Genomic DNA, 22,268 nt, shown 5'->3' on the forward strand with positions numbered 1-22,268 from the left:
AAGGGGGCACTGCTGCCATGGAAGGACTGCCCCCCCGCAGCCCAGGGCCTGATCTGCCTGCTGGCAGCTCACCCTCCCCTCCCTGCCAGAGAGGCAGGTAAGTCTGTGGGGTGTGTGCACAACACGGGGGTTTATTCAGCCCTAAATTGAAGCAGTGTTTTTTAAAACTCACCGCTTCAATTTAGAACCTGTTTCATCTACACATGCCCTGACTGTCTTTGCCTTGGGATGAAATGTGGTCTTCTTTGATTACACAAAACAAGGTGGGGTAGAAAGATTCAAATGTTCAGTAAACTCTTTATTTACCTTAAACAAGCGTCTAACCACCCCATCCAATACATCCCATTTTGTCTTGCCACTGACTCCAATGCAACCAATGAGGAAGGTACGGGGTCTGGAATCCTAATTACAAACAAACATATCAAAATTAAAAGAAAGCTAAATCATGACTTAGTCTGGCCTATGAAAGTTATCTATTTATTTAGGAATCCTGGTACATGCCTATGTTACACCAGAAGGTAAACTTTGAGTTATCCAGCCTCTTGTTCTGTCCTCCGTAACACACTTTGCAATGGTAAAGACAATTAAACTCCTAAATATTACTATAAAGTACTCAAAATTCAAACCATAAAGGATTTTAAATACAAGGAAGTACAGGTCAGCAAAAAGAGATGAAGACCTTAAAAGAACCAAAGCTGGTATAATCAGGACATAAGTGACATATTTATTTTCTCTGTCACTTTAATATCAAATATGTTCAGTTTGAATGTGACAATTTTTCTCTACTTATTTCAAACAACTCCATCTGGAATCTGAAATCAAAAGAGGTAATAAATCACAGCACACTTGAAGAATTTAGCTGGCACTTCTCTTCATGACATCCAAGGCAGAACAGAAAGAACAGAATCCAATTTGTTCTTCCATAGCTGCATTGGATGTTTATTGCTAACTGAAGAAAAACTAGTTTCAGTCACTATAGACAGCAGGCTTAACTCCAAAACACATAAGAGGATGCCATTTTCCAGAGACACTTTTCTGATCATGAGTACACTGTAGTCAGATATAATTGAATATATCTATTATTAATATATAGATATAGCTGTAGATATATTCTGAGTAAATTATTGTTACTAAGACAATTCAATGCACAACTGGTATAACTGAAAACAGATCTACTGACCCAATTTAATTTCCAGTTATTTGATAAATTTTCCAGTTTTATTAAATTGTGGGTGATCATTTTTTCTCCCTGCCTTTAATATGTAGATATAGATGAATGATATGAACTTTTCCTCTCACAAGTGCTTATTAAAGAACAAATATTCATAATTATCTGGCAAAATGGGTGCTTGATGACGTTTAACCAGATTAACGCATGCATTACAAATGTATTATGTAGACTATGATGGACAGTACTTGCAATGTGTTTGCACATCCAGGATTCTTTAAAACTGTTGCTTTAAGCAGTTTAATATGAACAATGGACATCTGAAGGACTAGTGAAGTTGGCAGAGCATAGGTTTAAAATATGACTCTGTTATATATTTTAGAAGTTTGGGCTGGATTGACAAGTTGGAGAACTCCTGACACTGGATCCATAGGTTCTGCTGGGAGACTGGTGTCCCTGTTGCTTCCTTGGACCTAAACTCCTTGGAAAACTTAAATGTGTTTTGCAAACAAATACAGTACATGCAAAACAGACTGCATTGCAATAAAGATTAAATCCCAAGCCAGCTATATTTCATGGCTGAGAAAGGGTGCAGAAATACATAACTCACCTCTTTCCATTTCATTTCATCCTGAAAGCTGACAACTATTTTAACATGCCTGCCTCCTTCTTTTCGGACAGAGCCATCACCAGGGTCATCTAACAGCATGTCTATGAACAGAAAACATCAGCAGACTCCTAGTTATACATTGACAGCAACAAAGGGCATATTCAAAGAGACAAAACTAAAAGTTTACTGGCTTTCCTACAACAACCGAAGGTATTTCTTAAAAAGGGAAGGTCACTGAAAATTATTACTCTCAGTTACCCTATATTTTCTTTCCTACAAAAATATCCCTTTGCTAAATGTATGCAGTTAAATAGCTTTTGAACACAATCCTGTACAGCTGAGGTCATAATTGGAAAGCTAACTTCTCGGGTGTAACCAAACTATGACACCAGTAGACAAGTTTGTACTAGCTGCTGACGTATATTCACACCTTAGCCATTAACAATCCTTACCCTTTTATTCTTTATGGAGAACCAAACTGAATGCTCCAAATACAGAATAAAACCTGGTCACCGCCTTCCTAGTTATACTCACCGAGACTGGTAGACTCTGTGAGGTTCAAGCTGTGCTGAGAGAGACCCATTGAGTGTCTTGGGGAGGATGAAATGGAAACCTGAGACTGAGCCCTGCTACAGCTGCCATGGTTTTCAGACTTCAACCGATCATTTTCTGCTTTTAACTTTTCAATCTCACTCTGGAAAAGAAAAGCCAATTGTTAGGAAGCACAAGGAAGGCATAAGATTTCTCACTTCCACTGTGGATAGGTGAAGTATAAACTCAAGAAACTAACAAAGTTAGTTTTTAAGAAGAAACCTCAAGTAGTTTAATAAGATGCAATTCAAAATTATTTTTTAAAACACAGCTTCCAATCAAACCATAAAAACCCTTTAGAATATTATAATGCTTCTGGACCCTGGAATTTCCCAATGTTCAGTGCAAGCTATGCAGCAGTGGATCCAGGAATGCAGGGTGCCTACAGATGTTTAAAGTCTGCACTCTAACTCATGACACTTTACACAAAGTGCCACAGAAATGGATCAAAAGGTGGAAACTGTAATGCCAGAGGCGGCAGAAGGTGATTATTCACAATGCATGATGTTTGGCAGAATACCAGGGCTAACATGAATATGTTGGTGAAAAGTTTCATGGGACCTCCTTTGAGCATGAGACAAATGACTCGGAGGTTACACGGCTGGTCTTCTAACACAAGGCTGTCCAACTTCTGGGTGTCAGACAAGACATGGACTGCAGTGCCAAGGGCTGCACAAGATGTGGATTGCCATCCCAGGGGCTGCTGGACACACGGGCATCATCCCTTCCTCGTGGACTTCCCCCCACACACAGGCATCCCAACTCCCCCTGCTGCAACTCCCACCTACAGTGAAGGCATCCAAGCTCCTTTGTCATGAGCAGCCTGGCCCCTTCTCCCTCCATGCAGGCAACACAGACACCCTAGCCACCTGTCATGCTCACAGCTTGGGTACCTGGACACCCACACCCTGCACTGCCCCACCCCTAGAAGCAGGTGCAGGAAGTATAAGCTGGAAGAGGGTGGGGAAACCCAAAGAACCCAGCTGCCGTGGCAGAAGCAATAGCGGTGGGGGGCAATGGTGGTAAGGTAAGAACCCATGGGCCATATGCTAACCTTGAGGGGCACTTGCTGCCCTTGGGCTGCTAGTTGGACAGCCCTGCTTTAACAGATAAAAGAAAATTGTAACATATTTGTTAAATTGTTTCTTCCCACCTGCATCCTGTTCATTGCCTCCCGAAGCTGGTCTAGCTGGTGGGCAGAGCTAAGGGCCTCCAGACGAATATCAGTCAGTTTCATTTCTTTGTCTCTCAGCTCATTCCGTAGCTGCATGACTGTTTCAGCCTCGCTGTCAGTGCATTCAGAAATACTGCAGAAAGTTTTAAATTGGGCAGTTAACAAGATAGATTGGGAACAATACTCTGAAATGCTGTTTCTGAGCATTTAGCTAACAAAGTTAAAACAACTTTCTTCGGTTCACTGAGACAAACCTGGGGGGATATTTTGGGGGATGGACCTCAGTTTTTGCTTTCACCCTCAATGACGAGATAAATAGAGCATGACAAAGAACATGAAATACCACTAACAGTCTCTATCAGCAAAGATGCTGTTTTGAGGATAAGACAATTAGCGTATGGAATTAAATGCTGGCTGTTATGCTATCGTTGGATAGCATTAATATTTTTTTCAAAGGAATCATCAGCTAGGAAACCTTTTAAACATGGCAAATATAAATAAAGTAAAGAGATACTGGCAGTAGCAACAGTAACTTGGAGACTGATGAGTTTGCAGAAAGATTTAAAGTTCACCAGGTGTTCACAGCTGCGTTTCCCTAAATGATTCTTGAGGGCACTGGAATGCTATATCTATTCAGGCACAATAACTTCCTGTTTGTTTTTATTCACTCATGTTTAAAAAAATTTTTGGTGGCATTTTAATTCCCTTCCCTGACAAAAAATGAATCTGGCTATAAAACCTTTCAGCACATAAGTATGACACTACAACCCACATTAGCATTTTCTGAAATACTGTCACACTGTACTCTGTTATCTCTACTTTCCAGTCCATCTGAACCACTGCCATGTGTAAAGCTATTAAGCATATTTCAACTTATGTAAGAATGTTATGTATTATAATCATCATCAGGTCCAGTTTAAACTTCTCTGAATTCATAAGTTAACAAAAGAGGTTTTCTCCACCACCAGAAAGCAAATAAGCCAAAATCCATAAACTTTAGCATTCCTCAAATGCAGATGAAGATTTTGATTTTTTTCCTCAGTTCTTTTGTAGCCTGTTGGTTCTTCAGAAACTTTTCCAGACAGAATATTTTGATTGATTGCAGACAGCATCTCATATATATGTGTGTGTATACACACACACACACACACACACACACACACACATATATACACATACACATATATAAAATGTATTTCTAATTTTAGAATAACTCTAGCTCTTTTACAACTCTGGAGGATGTAACGATTTCAAAGGAATTAAAATAGGGCTAATAAATGGGAGACCCATGAATCTTACAATGGAGGACAGTTCTTTATTTTCGGCTATCAAAATTTCAGAGTGAGATTTCAAAGGATCTTAGAAGCTTAGAAGAAAGTGATTCATAGAAAACCTACCTAATTGCCCAGGCACCAGAGTCTCCACCTACATGCCTATATTTTCATCAGAAAACTTACTTGCCAAAAGTTCAGCTACTGTGCATGTCAAGAGGTGGCACCATCTGGCTGGGCATCCATCTCCCACCTAAAGCTATTTGGAATTCACAGCCTAGGTGCTCCTAAGTATTTCACTGGGGGAGACCAAACCTGTGGCAATGCTTAGGGCAAGTCTCACACCGACATACAGGATAGTTTAGTAGTCAGCACCCTTTCCAAGGAAGTGGGATATCTGAATTCTAGGTCCTACTCTGCCAAAAAGGGCCCAAACTCATTTTCTGGGAAAGAAGGCAGCCAAGAGCACAGACAGGAGTGCTTGTGGGTCCAGAAGGAAAACAAGCAAGACTGTATCCTAGTCCTGGATTTCATTGCTATTTCTGTATTTCATCTAATGGCTCGTTAATGCAAAATGTATACAGCATCCAGCTCCTCTTCCTGGCTTATTCTCTCTCTGGATCCATGAATTTTGCACTTCTTTCTATGCAGGAGCTTAGCTTCAACAAGAGAGATAGGAAAAGTCCCATTCACCCTTGCTCTATATGCTCTTAATTAGGACATTCCCCAAAGAGAGGAAATGCAAGTTTGGACACCTTCAGAACCTATGTCTCCCATCTTCTGGGCAAGTGCTCCAACAAGGAGACTATTATGTAAGAAGCTACTATCACTGTACATAAAAAGACAACTTAGTCTAAGTATGGGTTTGTAACAGAGCGCAGGGTGTGCTCTGTTACTTATAGGGTCACAAGCAGCAGTAAATCTAGCCTGCAGCTGGTTGCAACCCAAACAGGCCCAATTACCTGACTGGGAACAGGGTCCAGATGTTCCCTGTAAGAATAGGGCTCTAAGCAGCAAGGCAGGCAGTCTGCTTCTACCAGCCAGGAGAACACCACCTGGCTGGAGCTGCTGCTCAAGACATCTTGGAGGTAAGGGCAGGAGCTATGATGATAACAGGAGGCTCCTGATCCTGAGGCATGACTTAAAACTACATCCTGCTGGGGTTGGTGTGGTGGGACTGCTGGTGGTGGGGTAGTCTCCAGTATATGCCACACCTGGAGCCTCCCCAGTGAAGTGTGAGTATGCGGCGCCAGAAGGCCTCAGCCCCCGTTGCCTTGAGGGTGACCCCGTGGAGGGGAAAGGCTAAGGGAACACACCCTGAAGAACCAAGAAGCAAGGGCCCTGGCTTTCTGTGAGCTCTGAGGTAGGGTCCTGGCTAGGTGAGGTGGGTTCCTGGCCCTGCCACTATCCTCCATGCCATGTGGCCCAAGACCTGGTCCTGCATGAGGCCACCACCCATTGGGGTAGCCATGGCCCCGGATTCATGGGAGAACATCCAGGGGCTGGAGTGCTAGACGTCTGCCCCAGAGCTCTGCCCCCTAGCCACTCCATTGCCCCTCACTCTGGGCATGAAGAACCAAAATATTGTAAATAGTTTTCAATATGTATATAGTTTGTCTCTTATAAGTGGGTTTTTCATTGTTGGTGGATGGGAAGGGTGATGGAGGGGCACTGCTTGTTGAAGGGGGGAGGGATGGGGGTTTCAAAGGCAATAAAGTTTTTTTTGTTTCATCCATACGTGCGTCCTGAGAGTGGTGCTAGAGGTGGGCAAGGGGTAGGGGGTATGTGGGCGGCAGTGGAAGCAGTCTGGGTGGGGAGTGCAGAAGGGGGTCAGGCAGGGGCTCCCACAGGTGGATATGTGGCTCTCCTGTGGCCTACGCAGAGGGGCCTGCTGGGCCCAGCACCATGGCCAGCAGCAGTGCAGGGTGCTGGTCATCACCAGCAGGGGCTGGGGTGGAGCAGTGGAATGCTGAGTGCCACTTGCAGGGGCAGGGCAGCCCTGGTACGGGGAGGCAGGGTAGGCAAGAAGGGAGCTCATTCAAATTGGTCCTACACTGTGCATGTGGCTCCTTTGCAGGGAAGGAGCTTACCAGAGATCAGAGCTTCCAAGATGGCTGCCAAGTGCTGGCAGCTGGCTTTGGCTCCAGCATGGCTCCAAGTTCTGGCAGCCATGTGGCCATAGCTCCCTCCAGTGGCCACAGGAACACATGGCAGGGCCGCCAAGTGCACTAACTTTAGTCCCAAATCCTGCACGTGTAGACACCTGCCAAACATCACTTAATGCACATTAAATTTAGTTGCACTTATTTGCATGTGTAGACGAGCCCTTAGTTTCACATAACTACAACCTAAAAACAACAGACATGCTGGGTTTCAGCTATACTCTGCACTTTGGCATTTCCCACCGGCTGGCTTGCACGGTGCACTGAGTGCCTATCCTTTCCTATTCAACATACAGGCAACTTAGGCCATGAACTGGTACATACCTGAAGCGTTCCAAATTCTGCTCCAGACTGGAGTGCTTTGGGTTCAAAATGCTTCAGTGCTTTACAGACATATGGACCCCCTGAAGGAGCACTTCAAAATCACTACAAGGGCAGTGGCAGTGGTCTCCAGCCAGTGGTAGTGAAATGGGGGTGCCTAGTATTCTGGCATCCCACAGTGTTACACTCCTCCTGCCCCAGGGAGTGACACAGACAGCCAGTAAATGCTCTTCTGTGTGCTCAGTTGTCCTTGAGGACTTCCAGAGACCAGACTGACACGCATGCAAGGAATCCCTCCCTTTATTCTCCCTAGAGAAAGCTGGTGTGGAGCAGGGCACTATGGGATACTAGAAGGCCAGTGAAATGTATGGACATTCAGGAAACATAAAAGGGATGTTCCTCATTTTTTTAGGATAATTTTTGAAGCACTTCTTCAGCCATGCATGTCTGTCCACTAACTCTTTGGAGCACTTCAGAACACCCTTTCCCTCCAGGGACTTAGGAACCTTTAACTTGGATTTGCAAATTCCGCTTCTGCAGCCATGCCTAACTTTAAGATACCCTTTTTATAAATGGATAAATTAGGACAGGGAGAAACTCAGGATTTGACTGAGATCACCTAATGAGTCAAGTGGCAAAGTGGAAATCTAAAAATAAAAGGCATGACGCTCTCAGGGTCTTTTTTCTGTTTAAGCTTACAATCTTCACTCAAACCAAAACACATTCATTTGCCGTTTGAGTTCAGGGTAAAATTCTGGCCATCCTAAGCAGAAGTAGTCCAATCACTCTTAATCAAACTTGTCACTGACACTTAGCAGAACATGTGATGCTTTTACCCAACAAAAAACCCAAAATCCCAGATGTCAGCTATATGCCAGATTCATTGTTAGCAGAAGCAGGAGATTCAATTACTTCTGCCGCCCAAGATCACCTTGGTTGCAATTACTTCCCTTACACAATACAAGCTGTTGAGAGATTGCCCCCGTAAACTGTTGATTTACATTACAGTAGAAAAGTAGTGTCGTTGTTTCAAAGAGTAACATAGCACTGCACTGGAATTCAGGATATAGAACTACAATTCCCAGCTCTACTACAAACATTCTCTCTATATACAGTGAAATTGTTTTGTTGCTCTATGCCCATATTTCCTAGCTATACCATTGGGATAATAGGAATTTTAATAATAAAGGCTTTCTGCCATCTTTTGTCTATCTTATTTATTTAAAGTGCAACATCTCCAAGGCAGGTATCAGACAAAATTCTGGTTCCAAAGTCAGCATTTGGGCTATTTACAGACATGAAAAAAAACCAAAATGATGCTTTAGTTTAAACTCGGCGAGCCCCCACACCAAGCACAGCGCATGCCCAGAAGAGGCACTGCATTAGATGGACTCAGCTCTCCCAACATCTATAAAGATCTGGTGCTTCAGTGTGGCTTTTCAGTGCTTTTACCAAATAGCTGATGAAACCAGCTATTAGATAAAGGACCAAAAAAGCCTGCTGAAGCACCTGATCTATACAGACATTACAGAGCTGGGTCAAACTAATGCACTGCCTCTTCTGGTAAAATGCTACTGGGGAGGAGGGATGTTCATGTCTGCCAGCACCCTTTGAAACTGACTTCAACAGAGAAAGGATTTCATCTAGTAGAGCATCCTGCTTATATCTATGCACAGCACCTAGCAATGACCCCACTAAGGGGATAAATAAATACACATATAAAATATGGAATCCCTCATTTTGCACAAGCATTTCTCAATCAGTGTTGCACTGTCCTTAAAATACTTTTCTAAGGCAAAATACATTCCCAAATCAATCAACACTTTTAAAAATAGAAATTTCACTTACAGAGAATTTGAATGAGAAGCTCTCAACAATGGTGTAGAAACAGTTGAGTTGTTGTGCGGTAGCTTTGGTGATGAAGGTAAGGAAGAATCAGTCATCTCCTCAATGTCTGAATGAGAAGATGCTGACTTGGGTGATTTCTTTTTACCAAAAGCTTGCTTGAAGGAACTGCGTAACTGGAACAAGACCATAACAATAGAGACACTGTTGAGGATTTATCAGAAAAACAAATTAAGCCACCAAGTAAAGACTCTAACATGCACATCTTTCCAATAAAGTGGCAACAGGTATGTAACATTTTTGAGGGGCTGAAAGGAGGAAGATTAACAATAAAATCTCCTTAACCATTCTCTAAGATTAAAATGTGAATCTACAATAAGGCCTTTGAAAGGACTGGATGTTGATGTCTCCTGGTTCTAGACCGTCTCTCTCATTACAACTACAAAATTGTGTTCAGCAGAAGAAACTTTTTAGAACAGTGTTACAGCAACTTAAAGTTATAACATAACATGGCTGAGACAAGGTTACCAATGCTGACAGGGTTAGTCATGTAAATGGATGGGTTAGCTTTGTATTTTATAGTTTAAAGTAAGTCTTCCTTACCTCATTGACCTGTCAGAAGAAGCGCAAGCAAAAGGGAAGGGGGAAGGAAAAAAGACAAATTTTAACAGATAAAGCCAGTGATGGGGAAAGCTTTGGATTTTTAAGACAAACATGACCAATAAATCACAAGCACACAACAAATGATTTTAAACAGGAATCAAAAAGCATTTGAAACGATTTCCTAAAATGGATCTTTCACACAACAAACAGCAATTTTTACAGCACATGAACAATGCCATACAGATCAGTCTCTAAACTACCTAAATCACACTTTTTTTGCTTGGGTTATAAATTCCTCACTATTTTTTGAGACACTGTAAATTGTGCCTTCCTTGTGTGCTCAGTTCAACAGGGGAAAATACTCGGCCTTTCTGACCTACATGCAACTAAAAAGTACTTTCAATAGCATCCCTCCCTTTATGAAACAAATGAAAAAACAGATGTATTGTAGCTAAAATGATTTCTCCCTGAAATCCCATTTCAGAATATTATAGCAGCAGAATATATATGTTTAAAAGGATGGTAAACAAGAACTGATGCTGAGTGTTATATTCTGCCAAATTTTCAGTGGCAACAAGTGTCTTTAAAGTATTTTCATTTTAGCCTGAAGAGACAGGAGATAATGTTTCCTGTGTAATGAGAGGCTCTGAATTTAGAACACATCAAAAGATTTGTCAAATAAAAAAATACTACATTCACCAAATTCAGCTGAATTCCACTTAATAAAGAAACATCTAACATGTTATACCTGTTCTCCGCTCTCAAGACTCTCCACTCTTTACATGTGCTCATTTGCTGGATGAAAATTTGCTCATTTGCTGTTTCTTTCAAATTCACTAAAACCCTGTGCATTTCTCCTTTTCAGAATAACAAAGTTTTCTAAACTACTTTTAAGAAAAATGGCATGATGAATGAGAGGTGTAGACTGATTTTAAGATGAGACCTTCTAGATTATGATAACATAAACTAACTACTAACGCAAGACTAAAAGAGAGATAGCAACATATTTGGCTGAATTAGGCCTTACTAATTGTGTAGGATTAAACTGGTTTAAGTGAAAGGGATTTATCAACAGCTTACAAGGAGGAAAGAAATTAAAATCCACCTTGCCAACAGAGTGCCCCAACAATTAAAATGCAGCAGAGCATTGTGGGGAAGCCGTTGTTTTCATTCAGACAAGGGGGGCGGGGGGAAGCTGGGAAAGGGGGTAAGGAGATAGTGTTGCTATAAAGAAGGAATTCAAACATTTGAAACCACTGAATAGAAGAAACATTAAACTGAAATTGTGTTCAAATGGATTTTTGTATTTTAATGACACAAATGCAGTTTCATATATAACCTGAACAGGATCACTTATAATTACAGAATAAACTTTCACAAGAACCAACTATAGCATTCTGTAGTAGCATAGATATATTTTTATGCAGTTGCTGAACTAACAATTAAGGATGACTTAAATTCACTGGAGAGTGTGGACTGTTTCACTGCCTATATGATAGGAACTAAGGATTTTGGCCCAAACTACAATAAACCTAATGTTACTATGATAACAATGAACTAATTAAAATTGAGTTCTTATGCACCTTTCCTTCAGTACACGGTACCTTAAATACAATACATAATGAGCAAGATAAAGAAATCTGAGTATTTTGAAATCTTTTATTACTATCACAATAAAGACTATTGTAACAAAATCCTAAAAGCTGCTATTTTTATTTAAAAATGCCATGATGCTATTCAGAGCAGAGCCTGTGATAAAATGAAAAGTGTTGTCTATGTACTTAAAAAAGACAGTGCTATGAGCATCAAAAAACTTAACACTCCCTCATTGTGCATGTACTTTATTTAAATGACATACTGTACTTAGAATCTTCCCTAGACAACACATCTGTTCACCAGGATTTGTCCTTTAGAGTTGTTGGCACTGTGGGCTTTATGATTTAGTCAGCGAAGGTAAAATTCATCCTGCAGACAGCTGTAGTGTAACATGGGGCATGAAAGTGGGGCATATGCCCTAGGAGCCACCTAAGGGGAGGGGCACCAGAAGGAGCAGTGGGGGTGCCTCACCTACTGCTTGCCTCTGCCTCTGGCTGCCTGCCTGTCACTCTGCAAGCCTCTGTGCCAGAACAGGCAATGTGTTCAGAAAGAAACAGAAAGTGCAAGACATTCTGGGAATCATAATTTTGTAGAACAGAAGTGGAGTTTGCTACCTCTGGAGAGAGAGATGACCCCTATTTTTTGCTACTGAATTCAGCATTTTTTCTGCCCTCTAGACATGGACTTCGGCAGCAATAATATGGGGTGAAAGTTTCCCCTGGCAGCAGCAAAGTCCACTGCCAGTCAAGAGAGCTGTGACTCCCAGAATGTCTTACACTCCATGAGACCGCTTGGCTCTCTGCTCTCCCTGGTTCATGTACCTGCAGTTGGTGGGGGGGAGAATATGTAGAATTTGTGTTACTTAAGATTCACTTATGTCTTTAAAACTGAGTTTGGACAGGACACAAGTGGTATATAACCTTGTGCTGACCTGTGGATCTTGCTACACATCCACAAGATAAATTTACATTTATACCATGCAATCTATTGAAATACACTCACCCAGTTCTTTCTCTTCTTTTTCTTTGAATCACTTTCTATGTTACTTCCCACACTTGAATGACTAGTAGCACTATTAATACTAGAGACACTATCTGAAGAATGTTGCCTTCGAATCCGCAGGTCAGCAGGTTGGGTAGTTCCAGTACCTGAATGTTAACAAAGTCACTGTCAAATTTACTTAAGAGATTTCAGCTTCTCCTTTGATTAGTCAACTCTGCAGAAGGAGAAATGTGTTGCAGGAAACAAGCACATCTAGAATCACTTGCACACAATAACGCATTGTATGGCAATATTGGTAGGTACTTTACTCATGATATGACTAATATCTCAGATGTGATCCTGAAAACCTGTCCTCTAGCAAACCACCACAATTTAAATCACTGGAGCTAGCAATGTGAAGAAGGCATTGCAGGACTGTGGTCCTTACTTTGTGTGGCACTTGGGAGCTGGTGCAGGAACATCAACCAGCAGGAAAGCTACCACTCCTGAATGCCAGAAAGGAGAATAACATCCAGTGGCCCAGGTAAGAACTAAGGATATGGAGGAGGTTCCTAAGAATACTGTGTGGGGTCCAGAGTCCTGAGAAGGGGGCTAAGAGTCTGTGGGCCTGTTAAAGGGCAAGAAGAGCCCAGAGAGAAAGCTCAGACCCCTTCCTATGCCTGGGTCTTGTTAAGAGGCCAGATGAGCCCAGAGAGAGGGACCAAGTGCACTAGGGCCTAGTGAGAGATCAGGAGAGTCTGTGGGCCTATTGAGGGGCAAGGTTGTACTGAAAGAAGGAAGGGGCTGTGTAACAAGACCTATGGAGGGCTCTGAACCTGCAGAGAGAGAGAGAGAGTGAGAGAGAGAGAGAGAGAGAGACCCATGGAGGGGCCAAAGAGGGTGGACCCACAGAGACAAAGGGGACTGACAGCTGGAGGACTGACCCTGGGAATCTCAACTAGCCTGTGCAGGGGCCAGGACCCAGGAGGGGCCAAAGGGTGAAACAGACCACAGTGGAAACTACCAGAGGGGAGCAGGCCTGTAGTTCTCAACTGGCTTTGAGGTGAGGCCAGAGCCCAGGAGCGGCCAAAGGTCCCTGGGCGGCTGCAGCCAAAAGAAAAGGCAGTCAAGGGGCATGTAGCCCAGAAAGATGATGGCTGGTGGGTCCAAGAGTGAGCTGGAGCCAGAGCCAGGGGGTCCAGTGCTTAGCAGCCCAGGAGGGGCATAGGACATGTAAGATCAGGTTTGGGTAAGACCTGAAACTATACCCTACTGGAGCTGATTGGTGTGGTGGGGCTGCCTGTGGCAAGGCAGCCTCCATGAAATGTCATGCATGAACCACTCCAGGGAAAGGCAAGGATGGGGTACTGGAAAGCCTCAGCTCTCACTGCTTTGTGGGTGACCCTATGGAGGGGGAGGGGAGCACACCCCAAAAAAGAAGCACTCATCAGGGAAGACCAGGATCCCATAGGTGAAGGGCTGGACTTGATGATCTTCTGAGGTCCCTTCCAGCCCTAATATTTATGAAATCTATGAAATCTATGGGTCCAGAGGCCCAGTGAAGGGCCAGGAATAGAGAGAGGCCCAGTGAGGGGCCAGGAGAGACTGGGACCCTGAGAATCCAGTGGCCCAGTGAGCGGCCAGAGAAGTCCGGGACCATGACAGTCCAGTGGCCCAGTAAGGAGCCAGGACTAGAGCACAGGGTTGGACAGGGCCAAGGGCCTGGAGAGAGGTAAGGAAAGTACAGAGGAGGTGATATCCTGTAGAGAGGCCAGGAGAGAGACCAAGGGGCCTGGTAGCCCAGGGAGCAGTTGGGTGAAACAGAGGGGTCTGAGGGCTTCAGAGAGAGGCCTGAGAGGGACTGAGTGTTCTAGCAACTGGAATAGGGCCTGAGAGAGACCAAAGGATCTGGTGGCTAAGGGAGCAGTTGGGTGAGACCAAGGGGTCTGTGGGACCGGAGGAGAGACCAAGGCGTCTGGCAACTGGAGAAGGGGCTATGAGCAGAGACTGAGGGGTCTGAGGCCTGGAGTGAGGCTGAGAGAGACCTAGAGAGGGGTTGTATCAGTGACTAGCAGGATGTCTGCAAGGATGCCATCAGCAAGGCATGGGAAATGGTATATGGAGCCATGTCATTAGTCTGCAAGTCCATGACCAAAATCTGGGTGGTCATAATAAGATCAGGGCAGCCTCCCTCTTATCAAATTTCCATCAAGGCACGGAAGATGAGGCCAGAAGGTGCCCTAGGGCAGAGTGGGCATCAGTCACAGAGCTTCTAGGGGGCAGCACAGTCACTGCTGGAACCCTGATATGTGACACTTCGTATTTGAAATTACACAATAAAAGAATTGGGCAGTTATACAGCAATCTAAAAATAACCACAAGGGAAACTGTATTTCTTTACTGTGCTGAGAAGAATATAGTGCATTTGAAGAGGATGCATAGCACTACACCATAGTATATTTATGTGGAACCTATAAATTAAAACTATAGGGTCTTATCTGAGATACAAAATTACAAATCTCCACCCAAAGACAAGCAAATACATGTTGGTGAAATACATGTTGGTGATATACGCAAAGCCAATTTCTGGCAAGGCAAAGTTGCATCAGATATTATCAACAGGACTAATGTCATGGGAGTGCTGCACTGATATTAAAAGAAGAGTTTTCTCTTTACCTTTGCAGTTGAGCTCAGGTGTATTAATTACTCCATTAATGGCAGCTTGAGCAGCAGCATTCTGCTTCTTTAAAAGCTCAATGGTTTTCCGTAATTCATTCAGTTCTGAATCCTGAAATAAAATTGAAATTGATGTTTATTTTTATATATATAACTCAAAGCACTGCTGTTTGGGGGACTGATTGAACAACTGAAAAATAAAAAATCTGGCTGGGGCTTGGAGTAGCTGGCAAAGCACATTTCCCATAATACAGTGATTAGACCTTTGAATCACAACTTTAGAAAAGGTCATATAATGACATTCCGTAAAATGCAGTTTTTCTTTCAGTTCAGTTAAATGTGTATTGAGATACATTGTTTAAGCTTGATGGCTTTTTTATTATGAAGTAAGGTTCAGAATGTGGTTTGGATTTGTGTATATGTGGGAGTGTTTACATGTAGACTTTACTGAGCAGTAGACTAATTTGCTGCGCAGTAAAGTGTCACCATCTATATGTTCGCTGTAATTACGTCAGTGTAGACTAATTTATTGTGCTGTCAGATAGTCCCATCACACATAGCTACTATCCAACTGTGGAGTAAATTACTGTGCTTAAATACACATGTAGATGGTGACATCTGGATTACCATATTTCATCGTGTATAGGTTGACACTGTTGTGCCAGAGCACCTTTGGTGCCTGTCACTTCAAGGGCTAAGCCAGGGAGAGGGCGGGTGCCTGATTAGGGCAGCCATTTAATGCCCAGCTCTCTGGGCTGAGAGGAGCAGTTTGTGACCAGCCAGCAGGGAAGAAACTAAGCTCTGGCTCCAGGAATAACTTTGAGGTAAAGGGGAGGCTATGGGGGAAGAGAAAGGCTCAGTGGTCTTGTGTATTACCTAAAACTATACTTCGCTCAGGAAAGATGGCCTGGTGGGGCTCCTGGTGGTGTGGGAGTCCCCAAGAAATGCCAGACCAGTTGCCTCCCCAGTGAAAGGTGGGGAAGAGCACCTAAATGCTAGCCTCAACCATTTGGTGGGTTTTTAGTTCAAACTGGTAGGCCAGGCACATTTTGGGATGCATCCGAGTCTGTGGGGGCAGTGGGGATGGAGGATCCTAGCGAACTCTGGCACCAACGAGGGGGCAGTGTGGAACCTCAGAGAGACAGGGGTGGAGAAGTGGCACTGAGGTGGGCATGGGGCAAAGTCAGCCTTAGCTTGGCAAATTGCCTGGCAGCCATTCAGATGACGGCATGAGAATGGTCAGCAAGCACACAGCCTCTTGGGTCTAAGAGTGCAGGGAATTAGGTCCAATGGCCCTAAGGGGTTGCTCAGAGAGCAAAGGGCAGGGTGTGTGTGGCCCAAGAAGGGAGGTATGAGTGGGACCATAGTAAGAGCAGGGGGAGTGAATAAGGCCCCTGTGAGAGGGGACTGTCTGCATGTGGCCTATAACTGGGTACTATGGAAGAGGCCTAACTACGGCCGAGTTTAGCCTGGCCTTGATCTGGAGCTGGTTAGAACTCTTGGATGCCATCTACAAGGCATGGGCCACAGTGTAGGGCTGGTACGGAGCCATGGATAGAACATCAGGGCATGTAATGGGCAGCCTCCTGGATTTTACCATCACATTATTTTAAGAGTAAAATTGTGGCAGGTGAGACTGGGTGGACTGCCCAACTGGCAGGTGGGTGGGCCAGCTTGAGCCTCTGCCTCAAGCGTGCCCGCTATCATAATGGTGTATACGTCGACCCCATATTTCTGGTCTGAAAAGTTATGACTTTTGTAGATCCAGTGTATAAGTTGACCTAACCCAAAGCACCGCTTGTAGGGGATGAGGCTGGGTTCAGCTTTCGGCTGATGCAGCTCCATCCTCTGCAAGTGGCACTGCCTGGGCTGTGCCAGCTGAGCACCAAACCCACTGCCACTCACAGGGGATGGGGCCATGCCAGCTGAGCCTGGCGCTGCTTGCATGGGATAGGGCTGCACCAGCCAAGTGCCAGGCCCAGAGCTCAGCTGCCATGGCTGGGACTGAAGCCACTTACAGGGGACAGGGCAGGGTTCAGTACTTGGTAGCACCACCACACCACCTGTAGCAGACAGGGCCATGTTTGGTGCTCAGCTGGGGAAGCCCCATCCCCTGCAAGCTGTGCTGGGCTCAGCTCTTGGCCCCATCCTCTGTGAGCAGTGATACCTGGGCTGTGACAGCTGAGCACCATGCCGCTCACAGGGGACAGTGATATGGTGTATAAATTGAGGTTGAATTTTAAGAATTAAAAACTGGGCTTCAAAACTCAACTTGTACACCATGAAATATGGTAGTTTTGCTCTGGTGAAAATTGTGCCGGCATTTATTCAGTCTCATTAATTGCACATGTAGATGCACCCTGTCAGTGTTGGGAGAAGACACATTACAACAATAAGCAATAATTAGCATTCTTTACCTACAACATACTTCCAACATTCACAGACATTACCTAATCAGTCCCTTACAACTCTTCTGTGAGGTAAATAAGCATTAATTTGTCAAAGTTACAGGTGGGGAAACCAAGGCAGAAAGGTTAAGTGATTTTTTTCCAAAGCTAGAGAGTGAGTTACAGTGACACAACTAGGAGCAGAACTTAAAGAGGTACTGGGTGCATCTACATGAGAGGTTTACAGCTGAACTGACCAATTAGCTTTCCACTAAAATGCCACCATGGTGGTGCTATTAAGATGGAGTAAACTAATTAGCTCTGCTGTAGGTTGGTACTTGTAAACAAAAGTACTATCCCACAGTAGAGTTACTGGGACACAAGTGAGCTTCATGCAGAGGCTCCCAGGAAGCCCCACACTGAAGCACCCTCCTGCCCCAGCCAGCCACTCCACAGCATGTTGAGCCAGGTAGGAGCAGCCCCAGGCTGGCAGGAGGAACCACCTGAGTTCACCTGCCAGCCAGGACTGCTGTGCCCCAGCTCAATATGCTGTGGTCCTGGGTGCACGTTCAAATGGTGCACGTGGGAGCAATAAACTCCGTCACAAACTGCACCAGAATTTATTGCTGTGCATTAATAACATGTGTAGACATGCCCCCTGGCTCCCATTCTTGTGCCAGAACTACCATATCACCTCTATCTCTAGAGTGACTATTTTCACCAAGGGCCAGTTCTCTGTAAGATCCATATTTTATATTTTAAAATATAAATGGAAGATTTAACCTAATTAATTAAACATCTCATACAAAGACTTTAAAAGTCATTTTGGACCTGCCCCTCTGGGATGCATGTGTCTATGTACATATATACTGCACAAATTCATCTCCAACTTGCCTTTTGTTCTGCTGTCATAGTCAAACTCTGTAGTCTAATTGTCATGTTCCCAAGGCTCTGTTCAAATGCTGCCACAAGGTGAGCCTGAAAGTCAAATGATATTGCAGAGTGAATTTTACACTCTCTTCTAAATCAGCATCTGTGTTCTTCATGTAAGCATTAAAGTAGTACTGTGCCCTCATGTTTGGTTAAGTAGATGCCTCAGGGGAAGTAAAAAGATTAGAGTAGGCAAGGCAAAATGAAAACATATCCTTTCAAATGTCCTACAAACAAATTAGTAGAAATAATTTACTGTGGGAAAATTAGCAATATCAGAAGAAAAAAGATCAGTCTCCAGATTATGTATTTATTTATTTATTTACAAGTGGTAGTCTCTGTGGAAAAATGTTATTAAAAGAAGCACATTTAAATATGGGGGTGATAATCCAACTTCACTGTTGTGGGTGAGAAGAAACTTTTCCCTAAGAACAGATCATCTCATAAATCCCTATGGCACGGTTTCTTCCTCTGGGAAAATTGATACTGATCATTATCAGACTGCTTACAGATATAGAAGGACCACTGGTTTGATCTTGCACATCAATACCTAAATTTCTTAAAGGTATACTGTAGGTCTGTGTAAAGCTTCAGTCCCTAATTCAATTTGGCGGAGATTTGGCACGATTCGGTGGCTGAATCTCCAAATCAAATCAGGAGAGCCTTTAATCTCTCTGCAGCGAATCAGAACCCTCCGAATCAATTTGGAGATATTCGATGATTTGGATATAGACATAGCTTTAAATGTTTTTTCTATATACATCAAGGTACCAGGCGGCTCATGAATGCTGTGATACTGGAGCGGATGGAGTGTCCCACAGGAGTGCAGGAGGTTCCCCAGCACACTCGGCAGCAGACCCAGAAGTGGACCAGAAGCACTTCCAGTCCACTTCCGGGTCCACTCAGAAGCACGGTGGGGGGCACCCAGGGCCAATCGCTGAGCCAGAGGAACATGAGGGAGCTCCCCTGCATGCTCTGCGGTGGACCCAGAAGTGGACCGAAAGTATTTTCAGTCCACTTCCAGGTTCATTGCTGAGCATGCGGGGAGCCTCCCTGTGCTCCTGTGGGATGCTCCATCTGCCCCAGCATTGCAGCATTCACAAGCCATGCCTAGCACCTCGAGGTATGCAGAAATAACATTTAAAGCTGTGTCTATGGCTGAATCGCTGATTCTCCGAATCAGTATCGAATCTTCAAATTCAGATTTGGCTGAATCAAATCAGAGACACTGATCCAAATCAAATCACTGTCCCTGATTCAGGCCAAATCCGAGTCTGAATTGAATACGGCCCATTTTTCAATCCCCTAGTATACTGCATACTCTATACACTTGACCTTGCATTATATTCTGTGTCAACTGTAAATGCTATGAGATCACTGGAAAGAACAGGCATACTACCAGGGCATTGAGAGAATAGCAATGCAAGTGTGGTTTGGATCTCTTAATTTTTCTGTGAAGGTCATGTAACACTTTAGAAAAAGACAGTGAGATAACAGCTATTCCAGAATCACTGGAAATTAAATTTGAAACATGGGCTGGAAGGGACCTTTGGGTTTGTTTTAGAAGCGATTCTTAAGTTCTGAAATTCTTATTTAGATAATTACAACTATACTTGCTACACAGTTGCTAAAAGCTTTCAGGACTTCTGGACTCCTAACGCTTGTTTTCTCAGAAAACATCAAGGCATTTTAGTAAGAATGAGCCCCTGCTTAGGCAATTAAATTTTACTATATCAATTTCTTAAATAAGGAAATTGAGACATGAAGAAGCTAAGTAAGTTCTTCAAAAATCACAAAGCTAGCCTTCAACAGTGTTAGGAAGAATACCCAGAAATCCTTAAATCTCTTTCCATCCCACATTTGACTACATTACTACTATATTCATAGGTATGTTCTGTAAAAGTTATGAACATGCATTGGTGGCCATGACAGGGAAGTGAAGATCTATACCCCAGAGATATCTCTATGAAATAACCGATTAAATATTCTTAACTATATGCATTAATTGTTCCATCTAAAGGAAAAATTAGTGTCATTTTCCTTCTATTGAACTGCCACCAAACCAGCCAGAAAATCAGCCAATAGAAATTGCTAAAAAATTACCTGAAGAATACACTGTACATGAATGCTTGTCGAAATCTTTCTCAACCATACAATTGATCCAGGAAAAGATATCACCTACAGAATTTCTTGCACAAAAAATTAACACCCTTCAAACCAATCAAGAACTTTAGTGGCAGGATTTTGAAATATGATGTATGCACATTGTATGAACAAGTATCTTATTAGATACTTCTTAAATATTATTAAGTACATAGATAAAAGCGTGACAAATGCTTTTGAAGGCAGAAGAGAGTGATTGAATTTTATAGCAAATGCTTATGAATTCAAATAAAGTTGTTTGGTTCTTCCCACTGCCATTATTTTAAAAAATGCTTCAAGATGTGAGACAGAAAAAAAAGTTATTCTGCACAGCTACTTTTAAATCAAGCCACAAAAATGCTATCACACATTGACGTGCTAACCTTACCTCAAGCAAAACACTCACTAGAGACAACTTCTGTCAACTGAATTTAATCATTAATCTATATATAGGCTAACAGTTTAAAGGTTTAAAAAATCTTGTATCTCAGACAGGTTCGCAGATTTAAGCAAGGTAATATTACACTGGAATTTTACAAGCAAAAGGTCATAAGAAGTCCATCACAAGTCAAAACTTGTGTATTTCCATTACTTATCAAGCTATCATTTTGACTACCATATCAAAATACTACATGTTTTATAATATCTTAGATGTTTGGGAATATTTTAATAGGAAATCTATGCAATTAAAAGAAAAGCAGATTGCTAGGCAACTAATTAACTAGGTCAAGCTTAGTGAAAAATATTTAACCTAAATTGGGTAATCACTCTTTCATTGTATACGAACAAGTAATTAATCTGAAGGATTAATAATGTGAGGTTTCTTAAGTAAAAAAATATTCTACTTTGCTGTTTTGGGTCAATGGACAACAGAGGCTTCAAAGAGAGATTCTTGTTGTGCTGATCAGAAGGTAGAATGATGCAAGCTAGGTAAATCAGTCCAGGTCCAACCTGCTTTTTCTACATAGAAGGAAAATAGTTGAGGCCATTGTAAAGTGGTTGCCAGTTTAATAGAAGCATAGACAGCTGATAGTCTTCATTCAGCAAGAAAGCTCTTCAAAATTTTAAGGCATGCCTCTTAGAATGGTGATCTGCTCACTGCCCATCCTGGAATTCCTAGCATTTATGCCAGGTATTTTTCTGGCTTTCTTTATCAAAAAAAATGCTGAGAATTATGCTGAATATATTAAAACACTAATTCAGGCTGGGCAATAAAATAACCAGTACTAGTGGAAGAATGAAACATTAGGCTCTTCACTTCTACAATGCTACACATACACAGAGGGCCATACTTGGTTCAGTTTTATTCTCTTTATTACCACTGATATCCATGGTCCCTTTGAAATGTACATTCTCAGCTCTGAAAAGCAAGCAAATAAACTGCAAAATCCTCCCTAGCTCAAAGTATATTCCTTGCTTGTTTGATTCTCCTCAGTGTTTGTTAGAGGTGTTCATTGGGCCAACATATGTAATTTTCTGGTAATATGTAAAGTTGCAATAGATTTGCTACATTAAAAAATTATGTTCTAATTAAAAAGAGTTCTGCAGTATTCTGGGTTTTTTGAACACACGTCAAAAATAAACTGTAGAAGAAAACAAAACAACTAAAGCTTAACTTGATCTGAGCTCAGAATGATATTGGAACCTCCATAATTCACATGGCTGCAAAACTAATATACCAAAGTGTCACAGGGGCACTGAGGTGCCCTGTGACTTAAAGGATAAGAGGAGAGTTGTCAAGCAGCAGAGCAGTGCAGCTGCAGGTTGCTGTGGCAACCAGCCGGTCAGGTGACCAGAAGGGGGCAGGGCCA

At 42.8% G+C, this 22,268-nt stretch overlaps 1 protein-coding gene across 4 annotated transcripts in view; it reads right to left on the bottom strand.

Moving 5' to 3' along the window:
- The window catches only part of NAV2 (neuron navigator 2), a 406,244-nt gene that overhangs the window by 22,818 nt on the left and 361,158 nt on the right, over positions 1-22,268 (bottom strand). For 3 of the 4 annotated variants that reach the window (XM_019551621.1, XM_019551619.1, XM_019551620.1), the window contains 9 exons: positions 18,280-18,363; positions 14,999-15,110; positions 12,344-12,489; positions 9,746-9,754; positions 9,146-9,318; positions 3,523-3,676; positions 2,313-2,472; positions 1,779-1,879; positions 307-402 (listed from right to left, as the gene is read on the bottom strand). In XM_019551621.1, coding sequence (XP_019407166.1) covers positions 307-402; positions 1,779-1,879; positions 2,313-2,472; positions 3,523-3,676; positions 9,146-9,318; positions 9,746-9,754; positions 12,344-12,489; positions 14,999-15,110; positions 18,280-18,363 — 1,035 coding nt within the window. The remainder of the gene's footprint in view (positions 1-306; positions 403-1,778; positions 1,880-2,312; positions 2,473-3,522; positions 3,677-9,145; positions 9,319-9,745; positions 9,755-12,343; positions 12,490-14,998; positions 15,111-18,279; positions 18,364-22,268) is intronic. The other variant, XM_019551622.1, reaches the window with a different exon arrangement.

This window comes from Crocodylus porosus, unplaced genomic scaffold (genome assembly GCF_001723895.1).
Source record: "Crocodylus porosus isolate Cpor-Errol unplaced genomic scaffold, CroPor_comp1, whole genome shotgun sequence".
Taxonomy (NCBI): Eukaryota; Metazoa; Chordata; order Crocodylia; family Crocodylidae; genus Crocodylus; species Crocodylus porosus.